This window comes from Globicephala melas, chromosome 19, assembly GCF_963455315.2.
Source record: "Globicephala melas chromosome 19, mGloMel1.2, whole genome shotgun sequence".
NCBI classification, from domain to species: domain Eukaryota; kingdom Metazoa; phylum Chordata; class Mammalia; order Artiodactyla; family Delphinidae; genus Globicephala; species Globicephala melas.
This window is the reverse complement of record NC_083332.1, coordinates 43,077,784-43,104,683: the sequence shown is the minus strand read 5'-3', so window position 1 is coordinate 43,104,683 and position 26,900 is coordinate 43,077,784. Positions and strand designations below refer to the sequence as shown.

Sequence of the window (26,900 nt, the reverse complement as noted above, 5' to 3'; positions counted from 1 at the left end):
TCTCTGTCTCTGGGGTGAAGGTCTCTGTTCCTACAGCTCTCTGAGGACCAGCCTCCAGTGCCCCCACCCACCAACCTCAGCTAGTCAAGAACTTGCTATGATGCCATGTAAGCCTGAGTCTTCATGACCCGATCGCTCCTGGGCTCAACTCCCTTTAACTCAGCTCTTCTCAAAGTGTGGTCCCTGTACTAGGAGCAGCGGCAGCACCTGGAAACTTGTTAGGAATGCACATTTTCTGGCCCCATCCTGGACCTGCTGAATCAGAAATTCTGAGGTGAGGCCCAGCAATCTGGGTTTTATCAAGCTCTCCAGGTGATTTTAACATATCCCTTATTTGTTTGCATGAGAGCTGCTGATCTAACCTTCACAAGGCTTGTTCACATTCTCAGTTCAGGTTCTTGAGAGAAAGAATCTGATTGGCTCAGCTTGGGTCAGGTGTCCAGCCCTGGTCCAGTCAGGTATTGGGGCAGGTCACAAACACGGCCACTTAGGCCCCTTCCATCAGCAGGGTGTGAATAGGGGCAGAGTCTCTTAGAAGAAAGGCTGACTGAGAGATCCGATTGGCACCCGTGCTTCAGAATGGCAAGTACCACCTAAGAGACTGGCTTTGGAGGCTCTCCTTGAAGGAGACAGGAGATCCATCGGCCAGTTTCTCTGACACAGCCATTCAGTGGTTTGATGCAAGGCTGGGCACTTGCAGCCGTAGCTATCATTCTTCTACAAATCTGTGTCTTTTAATAATAGAAAAAGATATGAGCAGAACCATATAAATTTCTATCTCCCCAAAAATCTGTCTAAAAGATCCATGTCAGAGTATGGTCTGAGGTTGGCCTGCAACCTGCTTCTCCTGGGTGGGCACTCGATTGCAAATGTAAATTGTATCTAGTATATCTGAATATAACGGGCTGTGTGTGTGTTCCTCTGTTTAAGGAAATCTATCAGGAAGGAGGCAGAGAAAGAGAGATGGACAGACTAGGAAAGAGGAAGAGGAGGAGAGAGGGATAAATGGGGAACTAGCAAAAGATGGGCAGCAGAGAGTCATAAGTGAGGAGAGGACTGAAAAACAGAAAAGAAGGCAGATGGACAGATAGACAAATAGGAGAGTCAGGAAATTCCTGGGTTATGGCTTTAAATCAGCCTCCGATTTGCTGGTCCAGGCCCCATTGGATGCTGTGGGCCAGGCTGAGTGAGAGCAGTGTTTGTCCACTTGGTGTCAAGAGTAAGAGCACCTCCGGCTTCCCAATGGGACACTGGACAAAGGGAAAGGCCTTCTGTGGAGGGTGTGTGCATGCTGGCAGAGAGGGGCCATGTCAGTGTCGTCCTCCCTCTTCCTGGGCACAGTCCTTTCCAGTTTTGAAGGGCTGCAGTGATCCCCAGCCAGCCCTGTGAGGAGGCGGCGAGGTTGGCAGGCATGCTGGTGGGGTTCCATAAAGCCACAGCCCAGCTCTCTCGGAGCTGTGCCTCCGCTTAAGCAAATGCATCCTATTTAGGTCCATGATAATCACCACGCTTTGTGCTTGCCACTTTCCCGGGGGGCACTTGGCAGTTTTTCTAGCACTTCCCCAAACCCACAGTCCAGTGGAGCCTCACCCCTCCTGTGAAGGAGGCTGCTGCTGACAGGCCCTCCACCCGGCCTTGCTGCACTGACCACTGAGATTCAGGGTATGGTGTGGGGAGGGTCCAGGGCCCAGGGAGCCTAACGTGGGACACACGGTTCTCTGGTGTCCACCTCCCTCTCCTGAGGCTTCTCAATTCTTGTATTCAGCATAGACCATAGGCAGGGGGAGCAACAGGCATTCTTCAAGGCTTCCTGACCCCTTCCTCTTTGCCTGAGTTAGTGAATCACTTTTTGTTTTCTTGTAGACGTTGCCTGTACGGTTGATGGAGCGGTCAATTCACAGCGCAAGATACGTTTTTGTAGAAAACTTGTATAGAAGGTACCGTAGTTTGCACAATCGATAATTTAGTAAACCATTACATTTTTAGAAATGAAATTGAAACTTATTTATCTAATTGACACATACTGAGTACCTACTGTGTTGCCACAGTAACACTGTGTAACAACCAACCACAAGGCCTCAGTGACAGACAGCTCTCCGCGCTGATGGCTCGGCTGTCCAGGGCGGCCGGCCCGGCGGCTCTGCTGACCTTGGCTGGCTCAATGATATGTCCAGGGGTTGGCTGGTCTGGGGTGGCCCAGTGAGGGTGACTGGGGTGACTCATCTCTCATCTGCTTGCTGATCCTCCTTCTGGGACCGGCAAGCTGGCCTGGGCATTCACATCTCATGGCTATGGCAGATCAAAAGCACCGTAGTTCTTTTCAGGTCTCTGCTTCACGTTCGCTAACATCCATTGGCCAGAGCAGGTCACACCAGCCCACCCCAGTCTGAGAGGGGGCAGGGCCCTGTGGGTTACATGGCAAAGTGGGAGGAGACAGGGAGGGGTGAAGAGTCAGAGCGACTAGAGCCATCAGTCCAGCAGTGTGCATGCTATTTGTTGTGGTTTCACTCACAGCTGTCTTCTGCCCTCATGGGAGCAGACTCTGTCACACAGACCTAGCTGGGGGGGCTTCTGGTGGCCCTCAGTGCTGTGGCCTCAGAGGTGTGGGGTCCTCCACTCCTGCGCTCAGTTGACTGCTGATGTTTGGGGGTCTTGGGGAATGGGCTGCAGCTTCTTCTCTGCGTCTCCCTTCTTGGTAGCTTTGAGCTTCACTCCCTCACAGAGCTGGTCCTGATATCTGCCTTCCACTCTCTACACCCTGCCTCCCTGTTCCCTCCCATCTGGTCCCAGCCTCCCTGTCTAGGTGGGTTGAGCCTCTCATTCTTTTTTTTTTCTGTTATTTATTTTTGGCTGCGTTGGGTCTTCGCTGTTGTGCGTGGACTTTCTCTAGTTGTGGCGAGCGGGGGCTACTCTTAGTTGCAGTGTGTGGGCTTCTCATTGCGGTGGCTTCTCTTTGTTGTGGAGCACCGGCTCTAGGGTGCACGGGCTTTAGTAGTTGTGGCTCGCGGGCTCTAGAACTCAGGCTCAGTAGTTGTGGCTCACAGGCTTAGTTGCTCCATGGCACGTGGGATCTTCCCGGACCAAGGCTCAAACCCACGTCCCCTGCCTTGGCAGGTGGATTCTTAACCACTACGCCACCAGGGAAGCCCCTCTTGTTACTCTTAATTACTTCTTTCTGTTGGTTTTCTTCGTGGTATTCAAGACAACTTCTAATTAGGTTGAACCGTATGAAATTATTAGCACTTGACCAATTTTGACCTACAAAAATGGCAGTTTTGGGCTTCCCAAAGTGGGGGCCCAGGGGGGCCAGGCCATCCGCCACTTTGGTTTCAGGGAGATGAGAGAAGGCAGTGCTCCTCAAACCCTTTCCCTGAAGTCTCCAAAGGCAGAGAAACGCTCACCCAGGCGGCCGCTTCCCTGCAGGTTTTCCCAGCCTGCGTACCCGAAGCAGCCGGCTAACTAACTGGAAATTTCTTTGAAGACTTCTCTTCGAAGGCTTTGCATTCTATCCCATAACATATCCCTGTGATTGTAACAACTGGTGTGCTCAGCACGTGGCTGGGAGTCCCCCTCACTCAGCCACACTCCCCAGAGAGCCCGAGTTTGGGCGGCAGAGATCCAAGGGCAGGGACACCAAGAGGCACCTTCCCAGTGCAGGCCATTCACTTATGGGACTGGTCCAGCTTACCTGAGAGTAGGCACGGCTCATGTGGTTGAAGGGCAGGGCAGGGACCCGTGGGCAGGAGCTACAGTCGTTGTCCTTCCGTTTGAGCCCTCCAGGCAGCACTGAGATGGGCACTGTTGACCGCGTTTGGCAGACCAGGAACCACGTGGGGTTCGAAGGCCTTGCTCCTTCCTGGTTGGGCAGGAAACTGACCGGGGGGCTGACCTGCACCCTGCTATGTGGGGCAGCAGTGAAGGAGGAAGTGGTGAGACATCTAGATTTCTCTCTGTAAGGCCAGAGGCTTCAGGCCCAGGGGAGTTCCCAGTGTGCTGGCTCCGGGGGACCAGGCCTCTGCCCCTTTCCACCCAGGCCCTACACTCAGCTTCTCCCACAGACTCCATGCATCTTGTTAATGCACCCATGCTGCTTCCAGGGTGGGGCCCGAGAGCCTGCATTTGTAGCAGAAAAGCACCCTGGGTAGCTATCATCCTGCTGGTTGGCGTCACACTTGGAGGGGCAGCCTCCGAAGAAGGCAGCAGCCAGGTGGCCCGCAAGGGGCCGTCTGTGCCAATCATGGTCCTTTCCCCTGGGAGTTTTGCCCCGTGGCTTCCTTGGGGCCTCACCTGGGCCTTAGGGGTCGTTGAAAGCAAGACCTGCGGGCTGTCTTTGTGGGGGTCCGTGGGGCAGGTGGCCAGCCAGAGTGAAAGTTCTTCGTGGAGCAGGATTTCCTCAGCTTCCTGCACCACCTGCAGTTTCTTCATTTCACATTTGTGGCTTCAGATTTTGGTTGTTGGGGGTTTTGTTGTATTACCTTTGTTTTCAGGGTCTCTGGGTGTATTCCTAGGTCAGGAGTGAGGCAGCTGTAGGCCAAAGGTTTTCTTTTTGGAGGCACAGTAAACGGTATTTCTAGCCAGAGCTAAAGAAGTGACAGGTGGGAGGAAGGGTAGGATGTGGGCTTTCTTCTTGGTCACTTTCATTAGAAACCCAGCTTCTCTCCATGCAGTGGGCCTTCCACAGTGAAGTGGTGCTGCGAAAGTAGATGTTTCCATGCCCCCCAAATACAGATTACCATCATTTTGAGCCTAAACCAAATGACGCCTAGAACTGGGTTTGGCTGGATCCTTTGCTCATAGCCAGAATAGGATGTTTTGGTTCCCACCTGTGGAAGTTCAGCTGGGTACTGGGAACCACAAGATGGCTTGTGTTGGGTGTCAGCTCTTGCCTGGGAGCTTGTGTGGGGACAGCCCTTACACAAGGCAGGGGGTGCATGGTTGCTGCCCCTTCAGCCTTGGGGTTGGCCCTTCTCTCTTTCACAGAAGCCCTTGCAGCCTTGGCTTGGAATCTGGAGGGACTGGGATGGAAGGAAGTACGGTAGGTGTGGCTTTGCTGTCTGCAGTTGCAGGCTCGGGTGCCCAGAAAAGCCCACATTCTGCAATTCTGCATCCCCCAAAGCCAGATTTCTGGAAGGGCTTTCTTGCCTTTTGGGCCTTGGACAAGTGAGGAGCTACTCCAGGGAGAGACCCGCCTCTTCCGCCCGCATCCTCACCCCAGCGAGTTTGGGGTGGGCAGAACATACATGCAATTATGCCACCAGGGGTTAATTGCCAACAAGGAAGATTCTGGTTCCACAGTCTCCTTAAAGACTTAAAGAACCAGAAGGACTTCTGAGGTGTGGGCACTGTGCTGGAATGAACAGCTGAAGGTGGCGAGAAAGACTCAGGCAGCTAAAGCGGCCATGCAGGCCACTGTGTGGCCCGACCCTGTGGGCTAATTGAACACAAAGGTTTCACAGGATTGCCTGGTTGGTGTTCTCTAAGAACAGAAGGAAGGGAATTGCATGGGGCCCAGCTGGGGAAGTGACACACTGACTCACCTGGGGCTGCGGGTTGTGGACATCCATTAAGGCCCTGCGTTTGGAACAACAGGCGGGTCCTCCTGCTGCCCTGATGGGCCCTGGGGCTTGGACTCCTCCTCACTCTAGGCCAGACTGGGGACTCACTGCCTGTGTCATGGGCCTGCGAGCGGTGGCTTTCCTCAGGCTGAGGCTAGAGAGACACTGGACGGGCCCAGGGGCAGCCCCCTCAGCTGACAGATGGGGCAGGTGGGGTTGGGGCACGTGGTGCAGCCAGGAGCGTATGGGTTTGGGGGCCGCCGAGAGCCAGGCTTCAGTCCCTGGCTCAGGGCTGGGCTGAGCTTCTCTGGGCCTCAGTTTTCCTCATCTATAACTTGGGGCTAAAATTGACCTCACAAGGTCTTGTGAGAAACAAAAGAATGTCATGTGCACAAGGAGGCTGGCATTTGAGTGTGTGATTTCAGTTTCAACCCGTGCTCTCTGGGCCTCGGGGAGGGCGGCAAACCGTGCCAAACAAAACAGCAGGATTCGTGTGGACTCGTGACCTCAATTTTGCCCCCCTAGGATAAGGGAAAGGCACCATGAAACCCCCTCAGTCCACCGTTGGTGGGTCTGCAGAGAGGTGCTGCCCTCCGTGTGTTCTGTGGAAATAAAAGCAGTGCCTTGGTGGTGGTGCTGGGCGCCCCATTCTCGAGGCAGACAAAGGAGGAGCCGGGCAGATTCCTAGGAGGAAAACTGCAGATACAGATAAAACAGCGCCCGCTGCCTGACATGCCTCAGAATCATGGAAGGCAGCTTCCGTTTCCTCACTCCGCTCAGCCGGTGGCCAGTTGTCCTGGACCCCCCAGCACATGGCTCCTGGCAGTCTTGGAAGGGTTTTCTGGAGGTCTGCCTGCCGACCCTGCCCTCAGGGAGGCTGCCCCGGAGCCGTCTAGAGGACCTCTAAGGAGAGCATCGGGAAGGGAGGACCGGGAGGACCTGCTTCCTCCCGGGTTTGCCTGGGCCAGGTGAGAATGGGAGGTTCCTGAGCCACCCAGGAGGTGTCCTAAGACCACCTGGGGCCGATTTCCAGCAGAGCAGTGGCTCTCAGGCCCCAACACTTTTTGTGGTGTCAGTTGGTTTGGTTTTAGTTAACACTGTGCTACCTATGTCCTGAATTGTGACTCAGTTCGGTGGCCACAGCTAAGGATATCCTCCCAGCTCTGGGATTTGACAGAACCTCCCTTGAGCCTTACAGACACCGGTGAAGTCCTCTGGGGCAGTCTCACACCAGCTGTCCAGCGTTCATGACGTGGGAGGCTATTGGGCAACTTTCCCTCCATGTGTGCTGCTCACTGGCCCGCACCCTTGAGTTGCCAGTCTGTGCTGTGTGCCCAGGCTGCGTGTTCGGTGGAGCGAGTGGGGCTGATCAGCAGCTTCTTTTTGGCAAATCCTCATGCCCTCGGAGTCAGCTTTGTTCCAGAGAAGGAAAACATGTCAAGAAGAGTGGTTTGGTGTCTGAATATCAAATACTCTCAGCTGCAGCTAACTGCAGCCCAGCTCAAAGTAGCCTGAACACTGAGGTTGTCACGGGCTGTCTTAACAGCAGGCTTTGGTGTTGGTTTCATTCGGTGGCCCTAGTGCTGTTTCTCTCTGTTTTCCTACTGTCTTGTTTGTGTCCTCAATATGGGTCCCTCTTGGTGACACAACGCCTGTGGCAGAACCGGGCTTCTCATTGCTGGCCAGAGGGTGGATGTCTTGCCAGTGGCTCTCCTCTAAGCATGAGGAGCAAACCTCCCTCATGTCTCACTGGTCAGGTTGGGCCCTTTGGCCTGGGCTGATCAACTCAGCCTGGCCAGCGGAGAGGACGTCCCTCAGACCAGTTGGTTTGCTCTGAAGCTTGGGCTGCGGTCAGGTTTCCCTGAACACTCAGGCCTGTGGGATGGACCCTGAATAGACCATGGGCTACTTTTAAGGAGGTAGGAGGAAAGAATTGGGGGATGGGCAACCATATGAGCTGTGATCGCAAAGTTGTTACCTTTAGTATCTGAATTTTGGTCCCTTCTGCAATGTCCTGGGACTTCCTCCCTCTCCCCTCCCCTACAAAGCCTCCCTGACTTATTCGTGGGGGCGGGTGCTGGTCCTCACACGTTAGTCTGCTCTGGTCTCCCTGCTGAAGTCTGATGCCTGAGACCCCTCAAGGCGCCGACAACTGCCCGTCTGCCCCTGCTGTTCTCCCGGGCACCCTGCATTTTCCTGCTGCTCTGCCAGGCACAGCTCTTCTGCGCTGAGGGCGTCTGGTGGTCTCAGGGACTAGGGGAGGAAGTCCCCCTCCAGTCTGTGCCCCGCCCCATCGTTTGGGCCCCCAGGCAGGGCTGCTTGAGCTTGTCATCTTCAGAGCGCCTTCCTCCACGCCCATCCTGCCCCCTCACCCAGGTGGGAGTCAGTTCACCACCCGTGGCGGGGGCAGCTGCAAACCACCCACTCCACTGGCCTCTTTTCCCCGCCTTCCCTTCTTTAGTCAGCAGTCAGAAGACCCCCAGCTGCACACAGCTCAGGCACCTTCACTCGCCCGTAGCCCGCCTTGCCAAACCCAGTTCTGAGTGGATCCAAGATGATATTCAAGACGGGTGGAGGATGTTGAAAGGAATTCCTCTCTTGGGCCTTTGAGGGTCACCCCACAGCTGCCTGGTTTGTTTCCTCCAGCTGCTGCCCCTCCTCCCGCTCTTCCCTGCTCATTTCCTCCAGGGCAGAGGACAGACGCCAGGTCTCTCTCACTTGTGGGCTTCTTCTTCCTTTCTTTCTTTTTCAGTTATTACTTAAAATATGTAGTAATTTCCCCCCCACCCCCGCCCCGAATTGAAAACTAGTATGTTGTTAAATTTTGGAAAATACAGAAAGAGATAAAGAAAAAAATGTCTCCCATAATCCTACAGTTCAGAGGAAAGCACTGTTAACCTTTTGGTGGTTTTCTTTCCAGTCTCCTTTCAAAATGTGTGGATGAATACTCTTGAAAGTATGGTTGGGTCGTGCTATATGCACAGTTTTATATCCTCCTGTTTTCATTGAATAATGAGAATTTGATTGTGAGCATTTTCCACGTCATTAAATATTATTTTATAGCATCATCTTTCAGTTGCTGTGTGGTTTTCTGTTAGATAGATGTACCATGATTTAGTTTTTCATTATTTTTTAAATAGTGCTACAGAGGGCATCCACGATTGTTTCCACAAAATAAATTTCTAGAGGTGAAACGGGTTTGCTGTTCCACCTCCCAGCCTGAGCGCTGTCCGTGTTCTCAGGGGACAGGCTTCACAGCCCCTTCCTTGGTTTGGAGTTCAAATCCCAAATGAATTCTCCCCTCGGGCAGTGCCAAGATACTCGCTGCATTATACCATCGACCGTCCCTGGGCAGCGGGAGGTCGGGAGGTTTCGGGTCCTTGTCATCACTACCCGCTCAGTATCACGTGATTACACTATGTCATGGTTCCCTTGGCAGTGCCCTTTCAATAAAGGCAGTGCCCAGATGTTTTGGGGGAACGGCACAGCCCAGGAACTTTCTCATGGGGTAATAAAACCCTTATAACTCTCGTTCCAGTGGGAAGATGCCTGAAGTGGACTATGTGGTCCTGTCGGAATGGTTTGACTGGATTGTGAAGAACATCGACGTGTCCATTGACTTGATAGGTGAGACAGTCCCTCCCTGGCCTCCCTCCCCTGGGCCCAGTGAGGAGGTGGTTGGCTGGGCCTCAAGCAGCAGGGGTGGTGGGCAGGGCCCTCACCATAAGCAATTCTTCCCCTGCCTTGACTCAGCCTTCTCCCAAAGGGCAGATAGAATCTGGGGCTTTTGGTCCCTCCTGGAGAAGCACCCTGGCCAGTTCCTCAAACTGCTTTCCCCTCGGTCCCTTGTGATATGATGGGTTTTTTCTAGTTTGTAAAGGAGGGAGGAGGGACAGAACCTGGACCGTTACTGAGACGGGCCGGGTGCCAGGCCCTGTGCTAAGCTCTGGCAATGTACGGAACCTGTTCAGCTTCACAGTGACCCTGTGGGGCTGGTGATGTGGAAAGAGAATGAAAGTCAGGATGAGGGTCAAGAAGCCTGTTTGGCCACACAGCTGGTCTGCCTCTCCTGCTCAGGGCTGCTGGTAGATGTTTCTCTCCACGCCTTGCCCACACGCCTTCCTTCCCCCTACCCCTCACTTTCACTTCCAAGCCATGAACAGAGTAATTAAAGCCACATATATGTTTTTTAAAATCTTAGTTTATCTCCAGACCACTCCTGAGACCTGTTACCAGAGGCTAAAGATGAGATGCAGGGAAGAGGAGAAGGTCATTCCACTGGTAAGAGCCCCTTTAACCTGGGGAAAGGTGCAACTTCATCCTGTCCTGGCCCCACCCTCTGTGAGATCATTGTGCTGTTGTTTCAGGGAGAGAAACAGGAACTGAGCACGTTGGAGGGTGAACTCTGACTTCCTCTGAGCTGGAGACCCTGTGCGGTGTCCAGGTCTGCTTCACTTCCTGTGGCCCCGGACTCAGTGGTGGGCACCCCCGGGGCTCAGAGGCGTCCCTTCTCCTGTTCCCACCCAGGTGTCCCCAGGACTTGTTTGGTCCACCTCCTGAAAATTGCTTGCCTTTGTGCCGTCCCCTGGATCCTCGCTAGGACGTGCCCACTTGCTCGCTGTTGCATTGCCAGTGCTTGGCACAGTGCCTGGCTGGGAGGTGAAACTCACTAGTGTCTGCCCAGTGCCTCACCCTTCTGGGTTCAGGCTCAGGGCCACATCAGCTCTAGTCAGGGCTGTCTAACAGGCTTGGACTGCTCTCCTTGCCCTGGTCTCTCACTATCCGCATCCCCCTCAGAAATCCATCCTCCACACTGCTGCTTGGGTGATGTTCCCAGTACAGAACACCACGCATGCAATCCCCTAACCCCACCCTCTTCGGTGCCTCACCACTGTCTAGGATAAAGTCCCCACTTGTAGATGCCATCCGAGATCCTGCGTGATTGGCTTCATCCCCTTCCACTCCCTGCCTTTCATGCTCTGGCCATAAAGAACTAGTTGTGGCTACACATGCTCTCTCTCTCTCTCTTCTCCTCTCTCCCCCTCCCCTCCCACCTCCCCTTTCCCCTTTCCCCTTTCCCCTCTCCCTTTCCCCTTTCCCCCTCCCTTCTCCCCCCTCCCCCCTCCCCCTCCCCTCTCCCCTCTCCCCTCTCCCCTCTCCCCTCTCCCCTCTCCCCCCTCCCCTTTCCCCTTTCCCCTTTCCCCTTTCCCCTCTCCCTTTCCCCTTTCCCCCTCCCTTCTCCCCCCTCCCCTTTCCCCCTCCCCCCTCCCCTCTCCCCTCTCCCCTTTCCCCTCTCCCCTCTCCCCCCTCCCCTTTCCCCCCTCCCCTTTCCCCTTTCCCCTCTCCCCACTCCCGCTCCCCCCACCCCTCACCAGGGAGTTACACAAATGTACCTTTGCCATAGTGGTTTCTTTTGCCTCAGGTGTCACTTCCTCCAAGAAGCTTTCTCTGACCTTCCCTCTACTGTGGTCCCCCAGCCTCTGTGCTTATTATGATCACAGCCATTAGGACAAATATTCTGAAACTATTTCTTTATGTGTTTGCTCCCCATCCCTCAGAAAACTACCATGAACTTTTTAAGATTAGATCTTATTCCCTCTGCGTCCCTAGAATGTGTCCCAGGCCTTGGCACCTAGGGGTTGCTCAGTTAATATTGATCGGAATGCCCCATGTGAATGCCACTGGAAGTACACAGACAGAGGCTGGGCAAGCATTTACTGGGATATCATGGGGGTCTGAGCCCAGGATGGGCTGGACTGGGGTCCTAGAAGGCCAGTCCAGCTCCTGAGGCCCACCCAGCCTTGTTTGCCCCAGGCACCAGCAAGGTGGATTCCAGCCATGAAGGCCCAGGCCTCGTTCTGCGCAGCTGCTTTGAAATCTGGAGACAGGAGTGATTAGAGGAAGGGTGAAATGGGGCGGGGCTGGACCAAGCTGGGATGGGGCATGGCAGCTCTGTGCAGTGACCCAGACGTTTGGAAGAAGTGACAAATCTGGAGTCTGTGCAAATCATTGTCGAGGACATTGTCTTAATGGTTTTGACAAGGCCTCCAGGGCAAGTCTGTTGTTGCCAAGGGAGAACTTGGTGGTGGATAAAGAGGCAGCAGTGTGGTTTACCCGAGAGCCTCAGGGCTGGGAGTAAATTGCTGCTTGAGGAGGTGTTTGCCTGTGGCTGAGAGCACCAGGGCCTGCTTGTGGGAGAGTGCCGTCCAGTCCTACCGGTTGCGCAGGCATGGATGCCCTAGGGGTGGGTCTGGGCCTCTTTTCCCTTGCGTTTCACCTTGTCCTCCTTCTGAAGTTTGCCCTTAAGCTTTCAAGGATCAATAGGTTACAAGTTGTCTGTTGGGGTGAGAGCAGCCAAGTGGCGCTCCTGGGCCAGTGAGGGTCATAGTCCTCTTGGTGGGAAGGACGGAGGGAGGGTTCAGAGGCTTCCCAGGCCCCTGTGAAGAAACAGAGGCCCTGCTGATGGAGAAGTGGCAGGAAACGAGAGCAGCCAGGTGGGAGGATATGTCCGAAGCGCCAGAGGAGCAGAGTGCGCTGGAGGGATGGGCAGGTGGCCAGAGGGATGCTTCTGCCTGTTGCGACACCTGGGCTGGCTGACAGAGTGCTTGGCCACGTTTATCATTGTCCACCTGAGCCAGGTTGGCTGTTGCGGGTCCTTAGTCCAAGCCACTGCCCTGTGGTCATTGACATTCACCTGACCTGCCCCTGAGACCCCTGGAGGGGAGAGGTCTTCTCCCTGTGTGCTCCCGACAGCCCTTGCATTTTTACCCCCTCCGGCAGGAATACCTGGATGCTATTCACCACCTGTACGAGGAGTGGCTCATCAAAGGGAGCCTTTTCCCCGTGGCGGCCCCTGTTCTGGTAAGCCCCCCTAACAGGGCAGGAGACTTTTCTAGAAGGAGGAGCGACTCGGGGGATGTCGGCCACTCTGCAGCTGGAGAATTTGAAAGAAGGAAGCGGGGAGGGTGGAAGGGACTCTGTCTCACAGTCCCCGTTCTGGACTGAGCCTTAGTGAGCTGGACAGACCTGAGAGAAGGTGACCTGTCCCAGTGTCATTACGCCGGTGGCACAGTAGCATCTGTTATCCAGCATTGTCAGCAAAGGAGAGTTCCAGATGGCTGGAGCCCCTGGACCTGGGTTTTGGCCTTAACCGCTTGGGGTGGTGGTCTTTCTGACATGCCCGTCCCTTCTCCAGCGGGTGGCAGGCCCAAAGCCTCATTGCACCTTTTCTTGGTGACCCAGGGCATCTGAAGGAACGTCAGTTGCTGTTCTGGTCTGTCACACAATGATGCCCCCTTAGGAGGTGCTGAGGTGTGTAGGACTGTTTGCCCCAGACTACTAATGCCTTTGAATTCCCCTGTTTGCTTTTTACCCTCCTTTCTCCTGCTGGCACTCACCATTTCTAACTGTGTTGATGCTTCTGCCCCATCAGTGTTTCCCCACTTCCTTGTCCCCTCGTTTTCTGATTTGCTGCTGCCAACTTTCTTTAGGCAGGCCGTTGGGTCCCTCGGACTGTTAGGAACGTGTGTACAGTGTGGGATCTGAGGGAGGGCCTTGCACAAACTTGTGTGCATGGCCTTGGAGACATCTGTCTGAGCTGCTCAAACACTGTACTCATGGCTCTTGCAGGCAGTGAGGTTGCTGGAAAGTGAGATATTACTGTACTGGATTTTTAAAGAAAATTTATTTTTTTCCCCTCATTATAGAAAAATGGTTGATAGCAAATGATGATAAAAAAATCATTCATGAGCTTGCCGCAGGGACAACTATCGTGGATTCTTAAGTGAAAATATAGTTGAGAATGTGGATTGACCTAGAAACGGGAGCTGTTTGGCCCTAACCTTCCCTTTTCTCTGCCTGTGACCTTGGGCTTCCCTGCCTCTCCCTGCCTCATCCTGCCTGCCCCTGTCTCTCTCTCTTCATCAGTGAAGGGAGGATGATGTTGAGGTCAGGGGCAGCCCTGTGACCTGTGTGTTTAATTTCCAGGTGATTGAGGCTGACCACGACATGGAGAAAATGTTAGAACTCTTTGAACAAAACCGGCACCGAATACTAATTCCAGAGGATCGGAAGCTTGGTCCATAGGACGGGGAAGATCATGCCAGAGAAATGCCCGCTGCTGCCAAGTTAGCGCTCACGAGGAGTTTGGAACAATCCACTCACGAGAGGGCTTTCTATCTGGGCACATTTGTCTTCCTAATGGTCTTCTCTCCTTTGCCAGTGTCTTTATCCTGGGATTCTGGCCCTCGTGGGTAAATGACATGATGGGACCAATGGGTTTGTCGTGGCCCTTTGGTGTCGCAGCCTTGCATTCCCCCGGTGCTTCTCCTGGTGGTTTCCCACCTCTGAATCCCTCTAAATTAGGGAAGAGCCACCTGACTGACCCTGGGCTCATGGTCTCTAGCCCTTCAGACCATCCTCGAGGGCGAGGTAGTGGTCTTACATCCCAGGGGAGGAAGTTGAAGCTCAGACTGGCTAAGGGACTCCCCGGGGTCACACAGCCAGTGACAGTGGAGTCAGCACCATTCAGACTTCTGGTGACTCCCAAACGATCAATCTCTTGCCCCAGGCTGCCTCATCCCAAGAGCCCTGCCTTCCCTGCTGGAGAGCCCCACACGTGTGTGGGAGTGTGTGTGTGTGTGTGTGTGTGTGTGTGGGAGTGTGTGTGTGTGTGTGTGTGTGTGTGTGTGTGTGTGTGTGTAGCGGGGGCAGCGGTGCGTGCAGCCAGCATCTTCATTTTCTCCTTATTTGAGCAGCTCCTGAGGACAGTTAGCATTTCTAGACTCTCACAAAATTGTGTGGTATTTGGCTGGAGCCCAGCGTTCAGTGGTTCACTAGCGTGAGGCTGATGTGGTACTTACCACCTCATCATCGGGACTTCCCTGTCCTTAGGAGAATCGTGGTTTGGCTCCTGAATGGTGCTCGGTCTCCTTGGTGACGGAGGTCCTGCTTGAGCTGCTGCCGATTCCCCGGCAGGGCAATGGCCTATGGCGCCAGGCTGGTGTGCCCAGTGCTGTTCTGGGCAAGGGGCTGCCAGCCTGGCTTCTGAGGCTCCCTTCCTCCATAGTGGCCTTGCGTGAGGAGCTTCACCCTTGGAATTCCTGGGAGTTTGTGGCCCAGGGGAGAGACACAGTGGCCTTACGTCTTTTTGAAATGTTTTTCCATCCAAAGGGACACCATGGGCCCTAGGGCATGAACCATCTTTATTAGTTCAGAGAACATCTAAGCTCCGCTCAGCTGTAACAATGCACTGAAGGCACGGCTGTCTCCTGAGTCAAGTAGGAAGCAAGAGAAAGGAGGAACATTCTCTTTGGGGACAGTCTGGGCAGGAAAGTTGGGGCTGGCAAGCAAAGGCTCTTGGAGCACTGGAGCTCCTGAATTTTGGAGGTGGGTGGAGAGAGCTTCCAGAAGGCTGTTGCAGACACGGGGAAGGATTGATTATGAACTTGGGGAAACAGGCCTTGGCCTCTCCCGAGTGGTGGTTGGTGTACCTGAAGGTTGGAAGGCCTCATCCCAGCCTCTGTGTGAGTGTGGCACCTGTGCATGCAGTTCTCTGACACTACATAGGTGACAGGTGCCCCGGGTGGCCTGGGCCCAGAGGCAGCGCTAGGAGGGCAGCATTCTGGCTTCCAGCCCTTTCTGGCTGGACTGACTCCTGGGCCGTGTGCACAGGGTGAGGGCGGCAGTCCGGTGGGGATGTGTCTCTCAGCCCAGATGTTGGTGATGGACCAGAAACCTGGGGGAGGCAGCGCCTCTGCTTCCAGGCATCTGGACATGCCAGGACCATCTTTGGGCCTTTGCAAACAGTCCAATTTCCCCTCAATTTGAGCATCTGTTTTGGGGGAAATGTGATTTAAAAAAAACAAAATCTTGCTCTGTGATAGCCAATAAATCCTTCACTTAAAACCTGGTGATAATTTTGGAGTGCTTCCTACGCCAGTGATTTTAGGCCCCTGCAGCATCCTTGTACCAGCAAGGTAATGTTTTAATTTTTAAACACTGTGTTCCTAACGGGATGTCCGGGTCCATAAGAGCTCTCTGTCCTCCCACTCCGGCACCTTGGAGAGGATGCTGTATGTACCCACAGTGGCTGGGGCCTGTCACAAAAATCTCCCAGCCCAGAGATGTCACAGGAAATGGCTAGAGCCCAGCCCACCAAGGGTTGCTCTCCCCCATGTGGCAGGCAGGGCTGGTGGTGGCAGGGATCACAGCAGTTATGAACACTGCTGAGAACCAGGGCAGGGAAAGGGCAGATGGCACGTGGTAGGCACGGGGCCCAGTTCCTCAAGCAGAGGGAGGCACTCCCCAGGGACTCCCAGGAACGGCCGTGAGGAGCGTGGCATGGCTTGGCAGGCCCTTGCTAAACGTGGGCCCTGGGAAGTGCTGTCACCCTGCTTGTTTTTCCCTTTCTTTTTCTCTTCCTGCCTCTTTTCTTCCTTTCCACCTGAGCCCCTCACCTAGCTGAGAAGCCCCCCTGCCTGAGAAATGCATCAGTCAGAGACCCTTCCTGGGGCTCCCGCAGGCTCCCACCATCTGACCTGAGGAAGGAAGGATTGAGGTATTTATTGCTGTGAGAGCAGGTAGGAGATGTTTCCAAAACCTGTCTACCCCTGGGTGCTATGGAATCCGCATCACCCTCATTTTCCTAGAGCCTGGGGCCAGATGGGGGAGCGCACTTCAAATGCTCACACATCTGCGGAATGAGTAACCTCACCCCCTTGGCCTCTTCACCCTGAAGTTACAGTTATTAAAATAATTGACAAGCTCTTGGAGACGTCAGCCCTCCACTGTTGAGAATCTAATAACAATAATATTGTGCCCAATGTCTCTGGGCTTTGACAGTGGATTACTTATTTACCAGAGGCCCCAGGGTCACTGGCACACGCTTTCTTTTCCTAATTAACCCCAACCTTGTGGCTCCCCTAAGGCTGGGGTGAGCTCTGTGTTCCTCTAGTTTCTGTAAGATGGTGAACTTGGCAAAAGCTGTCATTAAACAGAAGCTAGGAGAAAGCCAAGCTTGTGGAATCAGAATGGGTGTTGGCATTTACTGCTCTCTTCTTGAATTTCTGCATTTTTTGGCTTTTTCTTCTCCAAGACTGGGGTCTGTGGAGCACAGGTGTCCTGGGAGATAGGAATAGGTGCTCTGAGAAAAGGGGGTTCCGTAGTCCAGAAAATTTGGGAAACACCACCTGGGTACTCTCTGAGATGCACAAGGTACATTAGCCTAGATAAAGTCAAGAAGTCCTGCAATAAAAACACTTTCTAAACTTTGTTTTAGCCAGGGACTCTCAAACTCACTTGACAGTAGGGCCTCCCATTTGGGGAGTATACATCAACAATCTCCAGATGTGCTAATGTTCCTTGGAACACACATTGGGAAGCACTGTTTTAGGGGCCTGCAGCTGCTGATGACTCCTGGTTCTGTGTCCTTTGGGATGCTCTAGCTCATGGTTCTCTAACTTCAGAGCATCTGAGTCCTCTGGTGGGCATGTTAAAACACAGACTGCAGGGCCTACCCCCAGAGTTTCTAATTCAGTAGATCTGGGATGGGTCTGAGAATTTGTTTTCTAATGACTTTCTAGGTGATGATGAGTCTGCTGGTCCAGGAACCACCGTTTGGGGACCACTTCTCTTAGCTTGATGTTTTCTAGAAGTGGACATCCCGGAGTTCCAAGAAAACTTGGCATGTTTTTGAGTGTTGTCACCCCTCGTGAGTGTTGGCTGTCTTACCTGTTGAATGGGAGCATTGCTCACTTCCTAGGGTGGTGAGGATAACCAGCCTGGCGTGTGGAAGGGGCCCAGAGCAGGACCAGTTGCTAAGTTTTAAATAAATATTACCTTTGGGGATCCAGATGTTGAAACATACTATAAAACTTCTATAATTGAAACAGTATGATACTGGTGCATGAATAGACAAGTAGACCAGTGGAATAGGATAGAGAGCCCGGAAATAGATCCAAGTACATGATAAAGGTGACATCTCAATGATTATTGGGGATAAAGATGGATTTTTAAATGGTGCTGAGATGACTGAGTAGCCATTTGGAAAAAGATAAAAATAGATCCATATCTCACATCATACCCAAAAATAAATTCCAAGTGGTTAGGGATCTAAATGTAAAAAATGAAACCATGCAAGTACTAGAAGAATGAATTCTTCTTTAAAACCTTGATGTAGGGAAAACTTTGTAACTCTAATTAAAAATCTAGGAACAATAAAAGATTGATAAATCTGACTAAAAAATGTGTATGACAAAACTCATTTGGAAACAAAGTCAAAAGGCAGTGGACAAAGTGGGAGAAAATATTCACAGTGTATATCACAAAGGGCTAATATTTGTGAAGAATTCTTAAAAATGGACAAGGAACCAAAAGTCCAATAGAAGAATGAGAAAAATATCCAAACAGAAAATTTACAAAAAAGATAATAAAAATGGCCCTTAAAGATATGAAAAATACTCAAATTCACTCAATTAGAGAAATGCAGATGCTATGATCTAAATATTTGTGTCTCCCCCAAATTCATATGTTGAAAACCTAATGTCCAAGGTGATGGCATGAGGAGGTGGGACCTTTGCAGGGGGGTGATTAGGTCATGAGGGTGGACCCCTCATGAATGGGATTAGTGCTCTGATAAAAGAGACCTCACAGAGCTCCCAAGCCCCTTCTACCATGTGAGGACACAGGGGGCAGTTGGCAGTCTGCAATCTGGAAGAGGGCCTTCACCAGAACCCAGCCATGCTGGCACCAGGATCTTGGACTTCCAGCCTCCAGAACCGTGAGATATAAATTTCTTTTGTTTGTAAGCCACCCAGTCTGTGGTATTTTGTTAACAGCAGCCCAAACAGACTAAGACAGCAAATAAAAGAACACTGAGATACTTACCAGACTGGCAAACACAAAAACATATATATCGAAACATCCTGTTGTTGAGGCTGTGGGGAAACAGTCACTCTTACACGTTACTGGTGGGCATGCAAATTCGTCTACCCCTTCTGGAGGGAAATAGGATACCACCTGACACACTACATACATACTTACATCGCAATCCAGCAACCCCACTTCTAGGACATGAAGGTGTATATATGTACAAGGTTATTTATGGCAGCATTGTTTGTAATTGCAAAATAATTGAAGACAAGCTAAATACCCATATACAAGAGAGTGGTTAAATAAACTATGGTACATCCACACAATGGAATAGTATACAGCTGTGAAGAAGAACGAGGAGGCTCTCTCTGTGAATGGATGTGATATGATTTCCAGGACACACTGTTAAGGGAAGGAAGCAGTGTCCAAATGAGTATCTATAGTATGCTATAGGAAGTACAGGAAAGGCAACCCAGAAACTAAATAGATTGGTGGGAAAAGGCTGGAGAGAAGGGAAAAATGGGATCAGGGTTGCTGGGATGAGAGGGGAATACACTCCTGTGAATATATCATTTTGTATAACTCTAACCATAGTAATGTCTCACTTACCCCCCAAATAAATAAATAGTTAAGGTGGAGTAGGATGTAGGGGGAACGGAAGATGGAATACAAACAGATGAATCACAAGTAACAACCACACTGAAGGTGCTGGGAAGAAAAGAACTCACTGAAGTAACCTTGGAAAACAGTGTCTTGATTGGATACGAGAAGAGTAAAGGTAAAAATTATTTTACATAAATGCTGAAAGATAGTTATTAGAAGTGTTTCTTGCAGGGATATGTTTAGCAATTCTGAAACTATACCAGAATCGACCAATATATTAGAATCGAACAAATAAGTAAATAGTCTGTAGATTATGAGAGCTGGGTTTCTCACTATTAGAGAATTTGAGTTTGGTGTTCTCTTATGGCTAGAGTGAGGTTAGACATTTTTGGCAAGATGCCACCATAAAAAAAAAAAAAAGATGCTGTGTCTTCCCTCAGTGCATCTTATCAAAGGATGTATGATGTCCATGCATCTTATTACTGGTGATATTTACCTGCTCATCCCTGGAATAAACTACTAGGATCTCTGGTTCCTTGTATTGGAGAGTGAGTGATGTTTAGAGCCCAAGATCTAAGTGCCAGGTGTAGTCATTGTTACTGGGTGTCTGCTTCGAAGCCCACTCTTGGGACAGAGTTAGGAAACATATGTATGTGTACTAACCCACTCATACACACACATAGCTATATTTCTGTATCTAACTATAATTTAAAAACCATGAGTTCATATTGATACCTCTGATTCTAATCCAACACCACAGAGTGAAAGTCATGATGGAACCTAGGTTTTAACGGGATCCTCTGGCAGCTGGATGGAGCTGACTGCAGGAGGATGAGGGCAGAGGCTGGGAGACCAGGAAGGGGGCTGGCGTCCTCCCAGGATCTGAGTGACAGGCCTTGGTAGCTCAGTCGAGGGGCTCAGGCCTCTGTGGAAGGAGGAGGAACGTGGTCAGATTTGGTCCTTGTTGTGACAGCTATAGTTGGATGAAGGATGTGAGAGAAAGAGAAATCAAAAATGATTCCTACCTTGGGCTCAGCTTTCAAGTAGATGGGGAACACTGCGGGGCAGGAACACGGGGAGAACAAACGTTCTGTTGTGGTTTGGGGCTGAGCATGCTTATTATGTTAATGATCAGAAAATAACGAATAAAAAAGGTCAGGGGCTGCAGGTCAGACCCAGGACTAGGTGCCCTGGTTGCCATGATTCCCAGGTCCGTACCCCCTCCCACCTCATCCCTTCTCCCGAGGCTCCTGACCCTCTCTGTCTCCAGCCTAGCCTGTTCCTGACGTTCTCCTTCCCCAGAATGGAGGCTTATGGCTAGGGTCTGCTCCGACCATCCCCGCCCCCCGGCCCCGCTTCACTGGCTCCAGACGCTGACAGCTTACCGGCCTGAGTGTCGACTGCTGTGTGCTGTGCTGAGTAATTGGCATGGGTGGGTGGGAGGAAGGATGGATGGACGGGTGGATGACTGGCCAGTGCCTCTCTCTTCCCAGTGCAGAGTGCTTCCCGATTTGTCTTGAAAAGCCTGTGTAGGGCCTGGCCAATAGTCTGATTGGGAGGGAGGCGGGGCCAATGCCCCTTAAATCCTTCCCACCTGTGGTCCCCCTTGATGTAGGGACTGAAAATGGTGGGGTCATATGCTCAGCTCTGGGGACAGCAAAGCAGGCGCCAACGTTTATTAAGCACCTGCTGTATGCCCAGAAGGGGCCTTTACCACCACCCTCAGAGGCAGGGGCCATCCTCCCCACTTCACAGATGCAAAGCCGAGGGACAGGCCCTGGGCAGGTGCCACCTGCCACCCCATAGAGAGGGTCTTGGCTTTCTCTTGGGGCCCTTATGAGGATTGCCCGTGTGTGTGTACGTTCCTGGACACACCCACTTGTGTGCAGGTGTGCATGCATGTGTGCATATGTGGGGGCAGGAGAGACTGGTGGAGGGGGCGCCCCCACTGCAGGCAGCCCAGATGATGGAGCCCCCAACCCTGGATGCAGAGCAGGCTTCTGAGCTGACCCTGGGCTCCCGACTGTGGCCTTGCCCTCTGTCGACCTGAAGCTGGCTGAGAGAAGAGGGAGGCTGACAGAGGACCCTAAACAGATTAAGGGTATATTACACGTCTGGTTGTCTACACATCTCTCTTTTAATCTGCTCTGTGACAGGTGCCTTAAGGATGCTGAGGGAAACTGCTATTCAGAGATGCAGGGTGACTCTCCCAAGGTCACACACTGAGCTGGTATGTGAAGGGGACAGGAAGCCCCCCTAAGTTCAGCACTATGCACACCTCCCCTCATTAACTCTTCTTAGCCTCCTGTGAGGTAGATCTGACACCACACCCACTTTGAGACGAGGAAACATGGCTCAGAGAGGTGCAGTGAGTGGCCCAAAGTCACACAGTCTATAGGTGGCAGTGCTGGGACCTGAGACCAGCTGGGATTAGCAGGTTTGTCCCTGTGGCTGACAAGCTGTGGGTTTGGCTGCTGTCCCCACTGTGGTCCCAGATCCACCATCTCTCCAAGTGTCACCTTCCTGGCAGAAGAGCAATCGGCTTAGTCAGGTGTCTGCCCCTGTGCCACCCAGGGGTGACAATCTCAGCTGTTGCTCGTGTGGCACCTGGCACCTCCAGCCCCTCCGGGGGGACGTAGTGAGCACTGGGGGGCTCTTGTACATGAGAGGGGGCCTGAGGAGACCTCCAGAACTGAGTGATTGTACCGTCTGGGCTGCCACCCTCACCGGCTGGCTCTGGCCTCATGAGAGGCTCTGATTGTCCGTTCTCCTCAACCCCTGGGCCAGGGGAGCCCGCGGGGTGGCCTGCTGGAGCTGGGGCTCTGAGGAGATGGGCGAGGTACTCACAGAGCTCACCCATCTCAGAGGAAGCATTTGGAGGGGCAGCTTCTGGACCAGGGGCGGCCACCTCCAGCTGTGCTTCTGGCTTTGGGTCCAAGGAATTCTCTGACAACTGGGGGCCTGGCACCAGGCAGAGCTGGCCGGGAGTGGTGCCCCCTTTGCTCTCAGGAGCTGCGCTGGGGACCAGGGGCTGCTCGCTGCTGCTACCTGCGGGGGCAGTTGCCTCCCCTGGAGGTGGGCTGGGCCCCAGGCCCGGGCTCTGCAGTTGCTTTCCCTTCAGGCTGCTCAGGGGATGGTCCCTGGGGAACAAGGGTGTCTGGTGCAGCACAAGGTCGCTGTAGCAGGTCAGGAACTCCTCACTGTCTGAGCGTGTGCTGGCGCGGCGCTGGGGCCCCAAGGAGACCGGGGGTCCAGTGAGGGGGCTGCCGGGGGCCACTGAGATCTCAGGCAGGCTAAAGACCACAGGCAGAGAGCGCTGACCATCAGGGCTTTCAGCCAGGGCCCTCTCAGTCCTCGCCCCTGCTGAGGGGCCTCGGCTTGACTGGGCCTCCTGCAGGCCCTTGTGGGTCTTCAGCAGCCCTCTCTCTGAGCTCGGCCTGCAGGGGGGCCCGTCCGCTTTCTCTCTGCCCGGCCCGAGGAGCTGCCTGCCTGAGGTTCCGAGAACGGCCTCACACATGACTCTCGTCAGGAAGATCTCAAACACCATCTGCTTGGTGTCCTCCTCGCTGCTGGCCTGGACCAGTGAAAACTCGGCCTCGGAGGTGGCCATGTAGCCCAGCCTGCCCAGAATGGTCTGCAGTGTGTGTTCAGAAAGCACAGGCCGCACCCAGTAGACAAAGTTCCCTGTGTATGTCTGGAACAAACAGGGTTGTTTGTTAGAGGGGGACACGTCTCAGCAGACTGGCAGAGAGGGGCCAGGCAGGACCAAGGACTGATGTCCAGGGCACAGAGGCTCCTGAGAAGCAGGTGGGCCAGGGCATGGGGCCAAATGGAAACCTGGCCCACAGTCATGTCACCGCTGTCCCATTTTATAGAAGGGCACACTGAGGCCAGAGGCAGGACTTTTGTCTCGAGTCACACAGCAGGAGAGTGACTGAGCCAGCTGGTATCCTGGCTTCCAGCCCAATAATCCTGGCCTGGAGCTGGAAGAGATTAAACCTTTCCAGTGGCTTTCCACAGCCAAAATCTTTCCCTTGTTTCTTGTGAGCTCCTTGGTGCTATCTCTTTAGAGAAGCAGTACAGCCTAGTGGTTAGGAGCTGCACTGCCTGAGTTCGAGTCCTGTCTGGGTTGCTTAATATCTGGTGACCGCAGGTAAATTGCATTAACCTCTTTTAGCCCTCAGTTTCTACATCTATAAAATGGGACCAAAGTCAGTGGGCATGACAGACGACACACTGTTCCCCCTCTCAGAGGCACAGCCCTGGTCCCTCCCCGAGACCCAGAGGCACAGCCCTGGTCCCTCCCTGAGACCCAGAGGCACAGCCCTTGTCCCTCCTCGAGACCCCCTCTCTCCGGGACATGGCGGTGCCTACCTTCAGGGACCTGATTTCCTTCCTCCAGGGAAACAGGAGTAGGTTGACGGAGATCAGCTCTAGGAACTCCAGTGCCCGCACCAGTTTGCGGCAGATGTGCTGGGCAGAGCTGGGAGCCCCCTGGGAGTGAGTGGTCCCCAGACCAGGGGCCACATCCTCAGGCAGATAGAGCTGAGGAGGGACCCCTGTGACCAGCAGCCGCTGGGCCCTGCAGGTGAGAGCTGCTTGCCTGCAGACCCCGAACCGGCCCTCCCCTGCCCTGTCCAGGTAGTAGCTGATGAGGTCATCCAGGAGGGTCTCCAGAGCATCCTCGTCTGGGCCTGGGGGTCGGGGCCGGCTCATGGCGGCTCCAAGAGACTGGATGTGGACAAGAGTCCGCTGGGCCTCCCAGGCCAGGCCCAGGCTGGCCTGCCTCTGTCCCGCCCCACAGCTCAATCAGGAAGCCGAGGAGGAAGTTGTGTTAGCAAAAGAGAAAGCTGTGCACGGTGTGGCCTGCCACAGCTTGTCACTCTGGGGCTGTGTTCATCTCCTCCCAGTGGAGCAGAGCCGAGGTCAGTCTGGGTTCTCGCCTTGACCCAAGAGCAAGTGGGAAAGCACAGCAGCGCCTGCATCCTTCCACACCCCCTCTGCAGCAGTCGCAGCCCTGCTGCCCGGCACCCTCAGCCCACCCTGATGTCACCTGCGAAGGCTCCTGACGCCTCCTGCTTGAGAGCCACCTTTGGCTGGTGTGCGGGCTGCAAATGCCAGGGAGTTAACACCCAGAGGCAGCCCTCAGCCCACCAAGGAGGGGCAGTGGTAGAAACCCCAGCTTCCTGTCCTAGGTGGGACGCTCTGAGGTGTGTTCTACTCTGTCTTTTAGAGGGTCCCCCGTGGATCGCCCCGGTTGCCCACAGCAATAACCTGCTCACTGATGCATCTGTGTTGACTCTTCTCCCTCCCCGTCTTAACTCCTGACTCCTTCACTGTGCTTCCTGGGATCACCTCCCACATAAACATTTACACCCAGATCTTGAGTCAGGGACAGCTTTTGGAGGAATTGAGGTGGGTGCAATCACCTATGCACTCTCCCGTCAAGCCTTCCCTCCCTCCACTGCCCCCTCCCTCTCTCCCTCTCTCCCATTCTCCCTTCCTTCCATTCACCCACTACTTAATTCAGTGATGATTCACTCATTCATTCAGCCACTCAGTGACTCACTCGTTCCACGTGGGTCAGCATTTCTCAAAGTGTGCTCCACCGAGGAGCACTTGTTTGGGGCTTTAATCAGTCTTATGTGAGTGAAGATGTCCTGTGGCCAAATGCATTGGGAACCACTGGATTAAGTAAGGTCTCTAGGCTTCTTGGCTTTAGGACCTCTCATGTGGGAGCTCACTGGGGGTGTGAGTTTCTAGGAGGGGGCAACCTGCGCTCTGTTTCCCAACTTCTTGGACCTGGGTCCTTTCAATGTTCTCATATGGTGCTTGCGGCAGTGTCGTCCTTGAGCAGGTGGCCTGGCCCGTTCCACACCAGCCCGGGGACTTCAGAGGCAAATGAGACAAAGCACCTGCCCTCGGTGGCTCACAGTCTGGAGAGCCCAGTTGTGTGTGTGTGTGTGTGTGTGTGTGTGTGTGTGTGTGTGTGTGTGTGTGTGTGTGTGTGTAGGAGCTGGCCGTGACCTTGTAGTAACACAGCCCAGGAAGACTTGGTTCTTGACCATCCTTTGCTTTCTGTGAGACTCTGCTGGCCTCCTGCCCCTCCAATCATCAGGAAGGGCATCTGCCCGGTGCTTGGCCTTGGAGCAGCCTCAGACCTGGGCTCACCACACCTGGGGTCTGTTTGCTTCCTGCCCCTGACTCCCCTGCCCCCTGCAATCTTTTCCGAGCTCTGTGGCCAGGGCAGTTCCTACCCCTCTGGTTGGGAATTTACTTCCTCTTGGGAGTGCTACTTGGAAATGGGTCTCCCAGTGAGTAGCAACTCTCCCTCTGGAGGCTGGTCTAGGTTAGTCATTTTTTAGGTCCAGTGGTGGGGATGCTACTCTTTCACACACATTAGTTCATCTGATCCTGAACCTCAGCAAGTTTAGGTAACTAGTCCAGGTCACATGTGACCACCCTTCTGGGTAGGAGACATAGGTCAGGGCTGTGCAGTCCAAGGTGGGTGGGAGCATGCTGGTGGTCGTTTGTCATCCTGACAGCCTGGGGCCAAAGAGAGCCAGAGAGGCCCTTGTCCATCACTAGGCCAAATCCCCTTTCCTCCCATTTTATGAATGAGGAGACTGAGGCAGGGAGGGTAAGAGCTGGGATTAAAACCCAAGTATATTAGTTTCTTATTGCTGCTGTAACAAATTACTGCAAATTTAATGGCTTAAAACAACACAAATTTATTATCTTATAATTCTAGAGGTGAGAAGCCCAAAATCAGTCTCATTGGGCTGCTTCCTTTTGGAGGTTCTAGGGGAGAATCCGTTTCCTCGCTTTTTCCAGTTTCTGGAGGCTACCTGCATTCCCTGGCTGTGGCCCCTTCCTCCATCTTCAAAGTCAGCAGTATAGCATCTTGAAATCTCTCACTTCTCTCTTCATTCTGCTTCAGTTTATCACATCTTCTCTATGACCCTGTGGCTCCCCTCTCATAAGGACCCTTGTGATTACGCTGGGCCCACCTGGACAATCCAGGATAATTGCCTCATCTCAAGGTCTTTAATCACACCTGCAACGTCCCTTTGCCATGGAAGGTAACATATTCACTGGTTCTGGGGAACAGGACCTGGACATCTTTGGGGGGCCATTATTCAGCTTACTACACCAAGTCTATCTGATACCCAAGGCCATGCTTTTTCCATAATACCAAATATTTGTAAGATCACCGAATAGAAGTGGCAGGTTTGGGGATGGGTCCCAGGCCACTGAATTATCTTGAAGGGCTGGTCACCAGATAATGGAATCGGGTCCCGGGGAGGTTTAAAACAAAAGGGTTTTAATTTTCTCTTTCTCTGTCTCTCTTCTTGGCCTCATTTGCTCTCTGAGGAGGGGCCTGGAGATGTTAAACCAAAGTTTAACAAACTGGTACACACAATTTAACCCCCCCTCCCATGTGATTCTCCTATTGCTTTTGGTTACCTATGATTTAAACACTTCACTCATTCTGGACATCTTAATCCTCGGCTCTTGGGAACCCCGTCATGTCTGTGAACTGCCTTCCACCCCAGTCTCTCCAGGGTGGTCCAAGATCATGGTGGGAGAGCGCTGGCAGTTTGCCTGGATCCATTCCCCTCCCTGCCCTTTCGCAGGTGGGTCAGCTCCGCTTCTCCAATGCCAGCTTCCTCCCCCCATTGGACCACTGCTTCTCTTGAACTGTCGGATTTAGTGTTAATCGCGTTATTCACACTTTCTGGGCCCTCAGGGGAGTGAGTGCCTTAGTGAGAACCTGCTTTCTCTGCCTGCTGGGGTGACTTGCTTTGGGGACAACGCAGGGGGCAGAGGGAGGAGAGGGGATGCTGGAGATTTGTGGCGGGTGCTTTGACT

General features: G+C 53.1%; 2 protein-coding genes across 7 annotated transcripts in view; one reads left to right on the top strand and one right to left on the bottom strand.

Annotated features, from left to right (window-relative positions):
- The window catches only part of TK2 (thymidine kinase 2), a 29,065-nt gene extending 11,276 nt beyond the window's left edge, over nucleotides 1–17,789 (top strand). For 2 of the 6 annotated variants that reach the window (XM_030863769.3, XM_070044297.1), the window contains exons 6-10: nucleotides 1,864–1,937; nucleotides 9,094–9,182; nucleotides 9,757–9,836; nucleotides 12,336–12,416; nucleotides 13,542–17,788. In XM_030863769.3, the coding sequence (XP_030719629.1) occupies nucleotides 1,864–1,937; nucleotides 9,094–9,182; nucleotides 9,757–9,836; nucleotides 12,336–12,416; nucleotides 13,542–13,640 (423 nt within the window). In that variant the 3' untranslated portion in view covers nucleotides 13,641–17,788. Of the gene's footprint in view, nucleotides 1–1,863; nucleotides 1,938–9,093; nucleotides 9,183–9,756; nucleotides 9,837–9,922; nucleotides 10,610–12,335; nucleotides 12,417–12,797; nucleotides 12,867–13,541 lie in introns of those variants that run through there. The other 4 variants (XR_004041072.3, XR_009560121.1, XM_060289415.2 and 1 more) reach the window with 4 other exon arrangements.
- A 3,181-nt stretch (nucleotides 17,790–20,970) lies between these two features.
- On the bottom strand, nucleotides 20,971–23,744 carry LOC115856976 (spermatogenesis-associated protein 2-like protein). The gene is made up of 2 exons (XM_030863765.3): nucleotides 23,403–23,744; nucleotides 20,971–22,722 (listed from the first exon to the last, which is right to left on the bottom strand). Exons 1-2 carry the CDS (start codon nucleotides 23,742–23,744, stop codon nucleotides 21,544–21,546), a joined length of 1,521 nt encoding a protein of 506 aa, XP_030719625.1. The 3' UTR covers nucleotides 20,971–21,543.
- Between the last annotated feature and the right edge of the window lie 3,156 nt (nucleotides 23,745–26,900).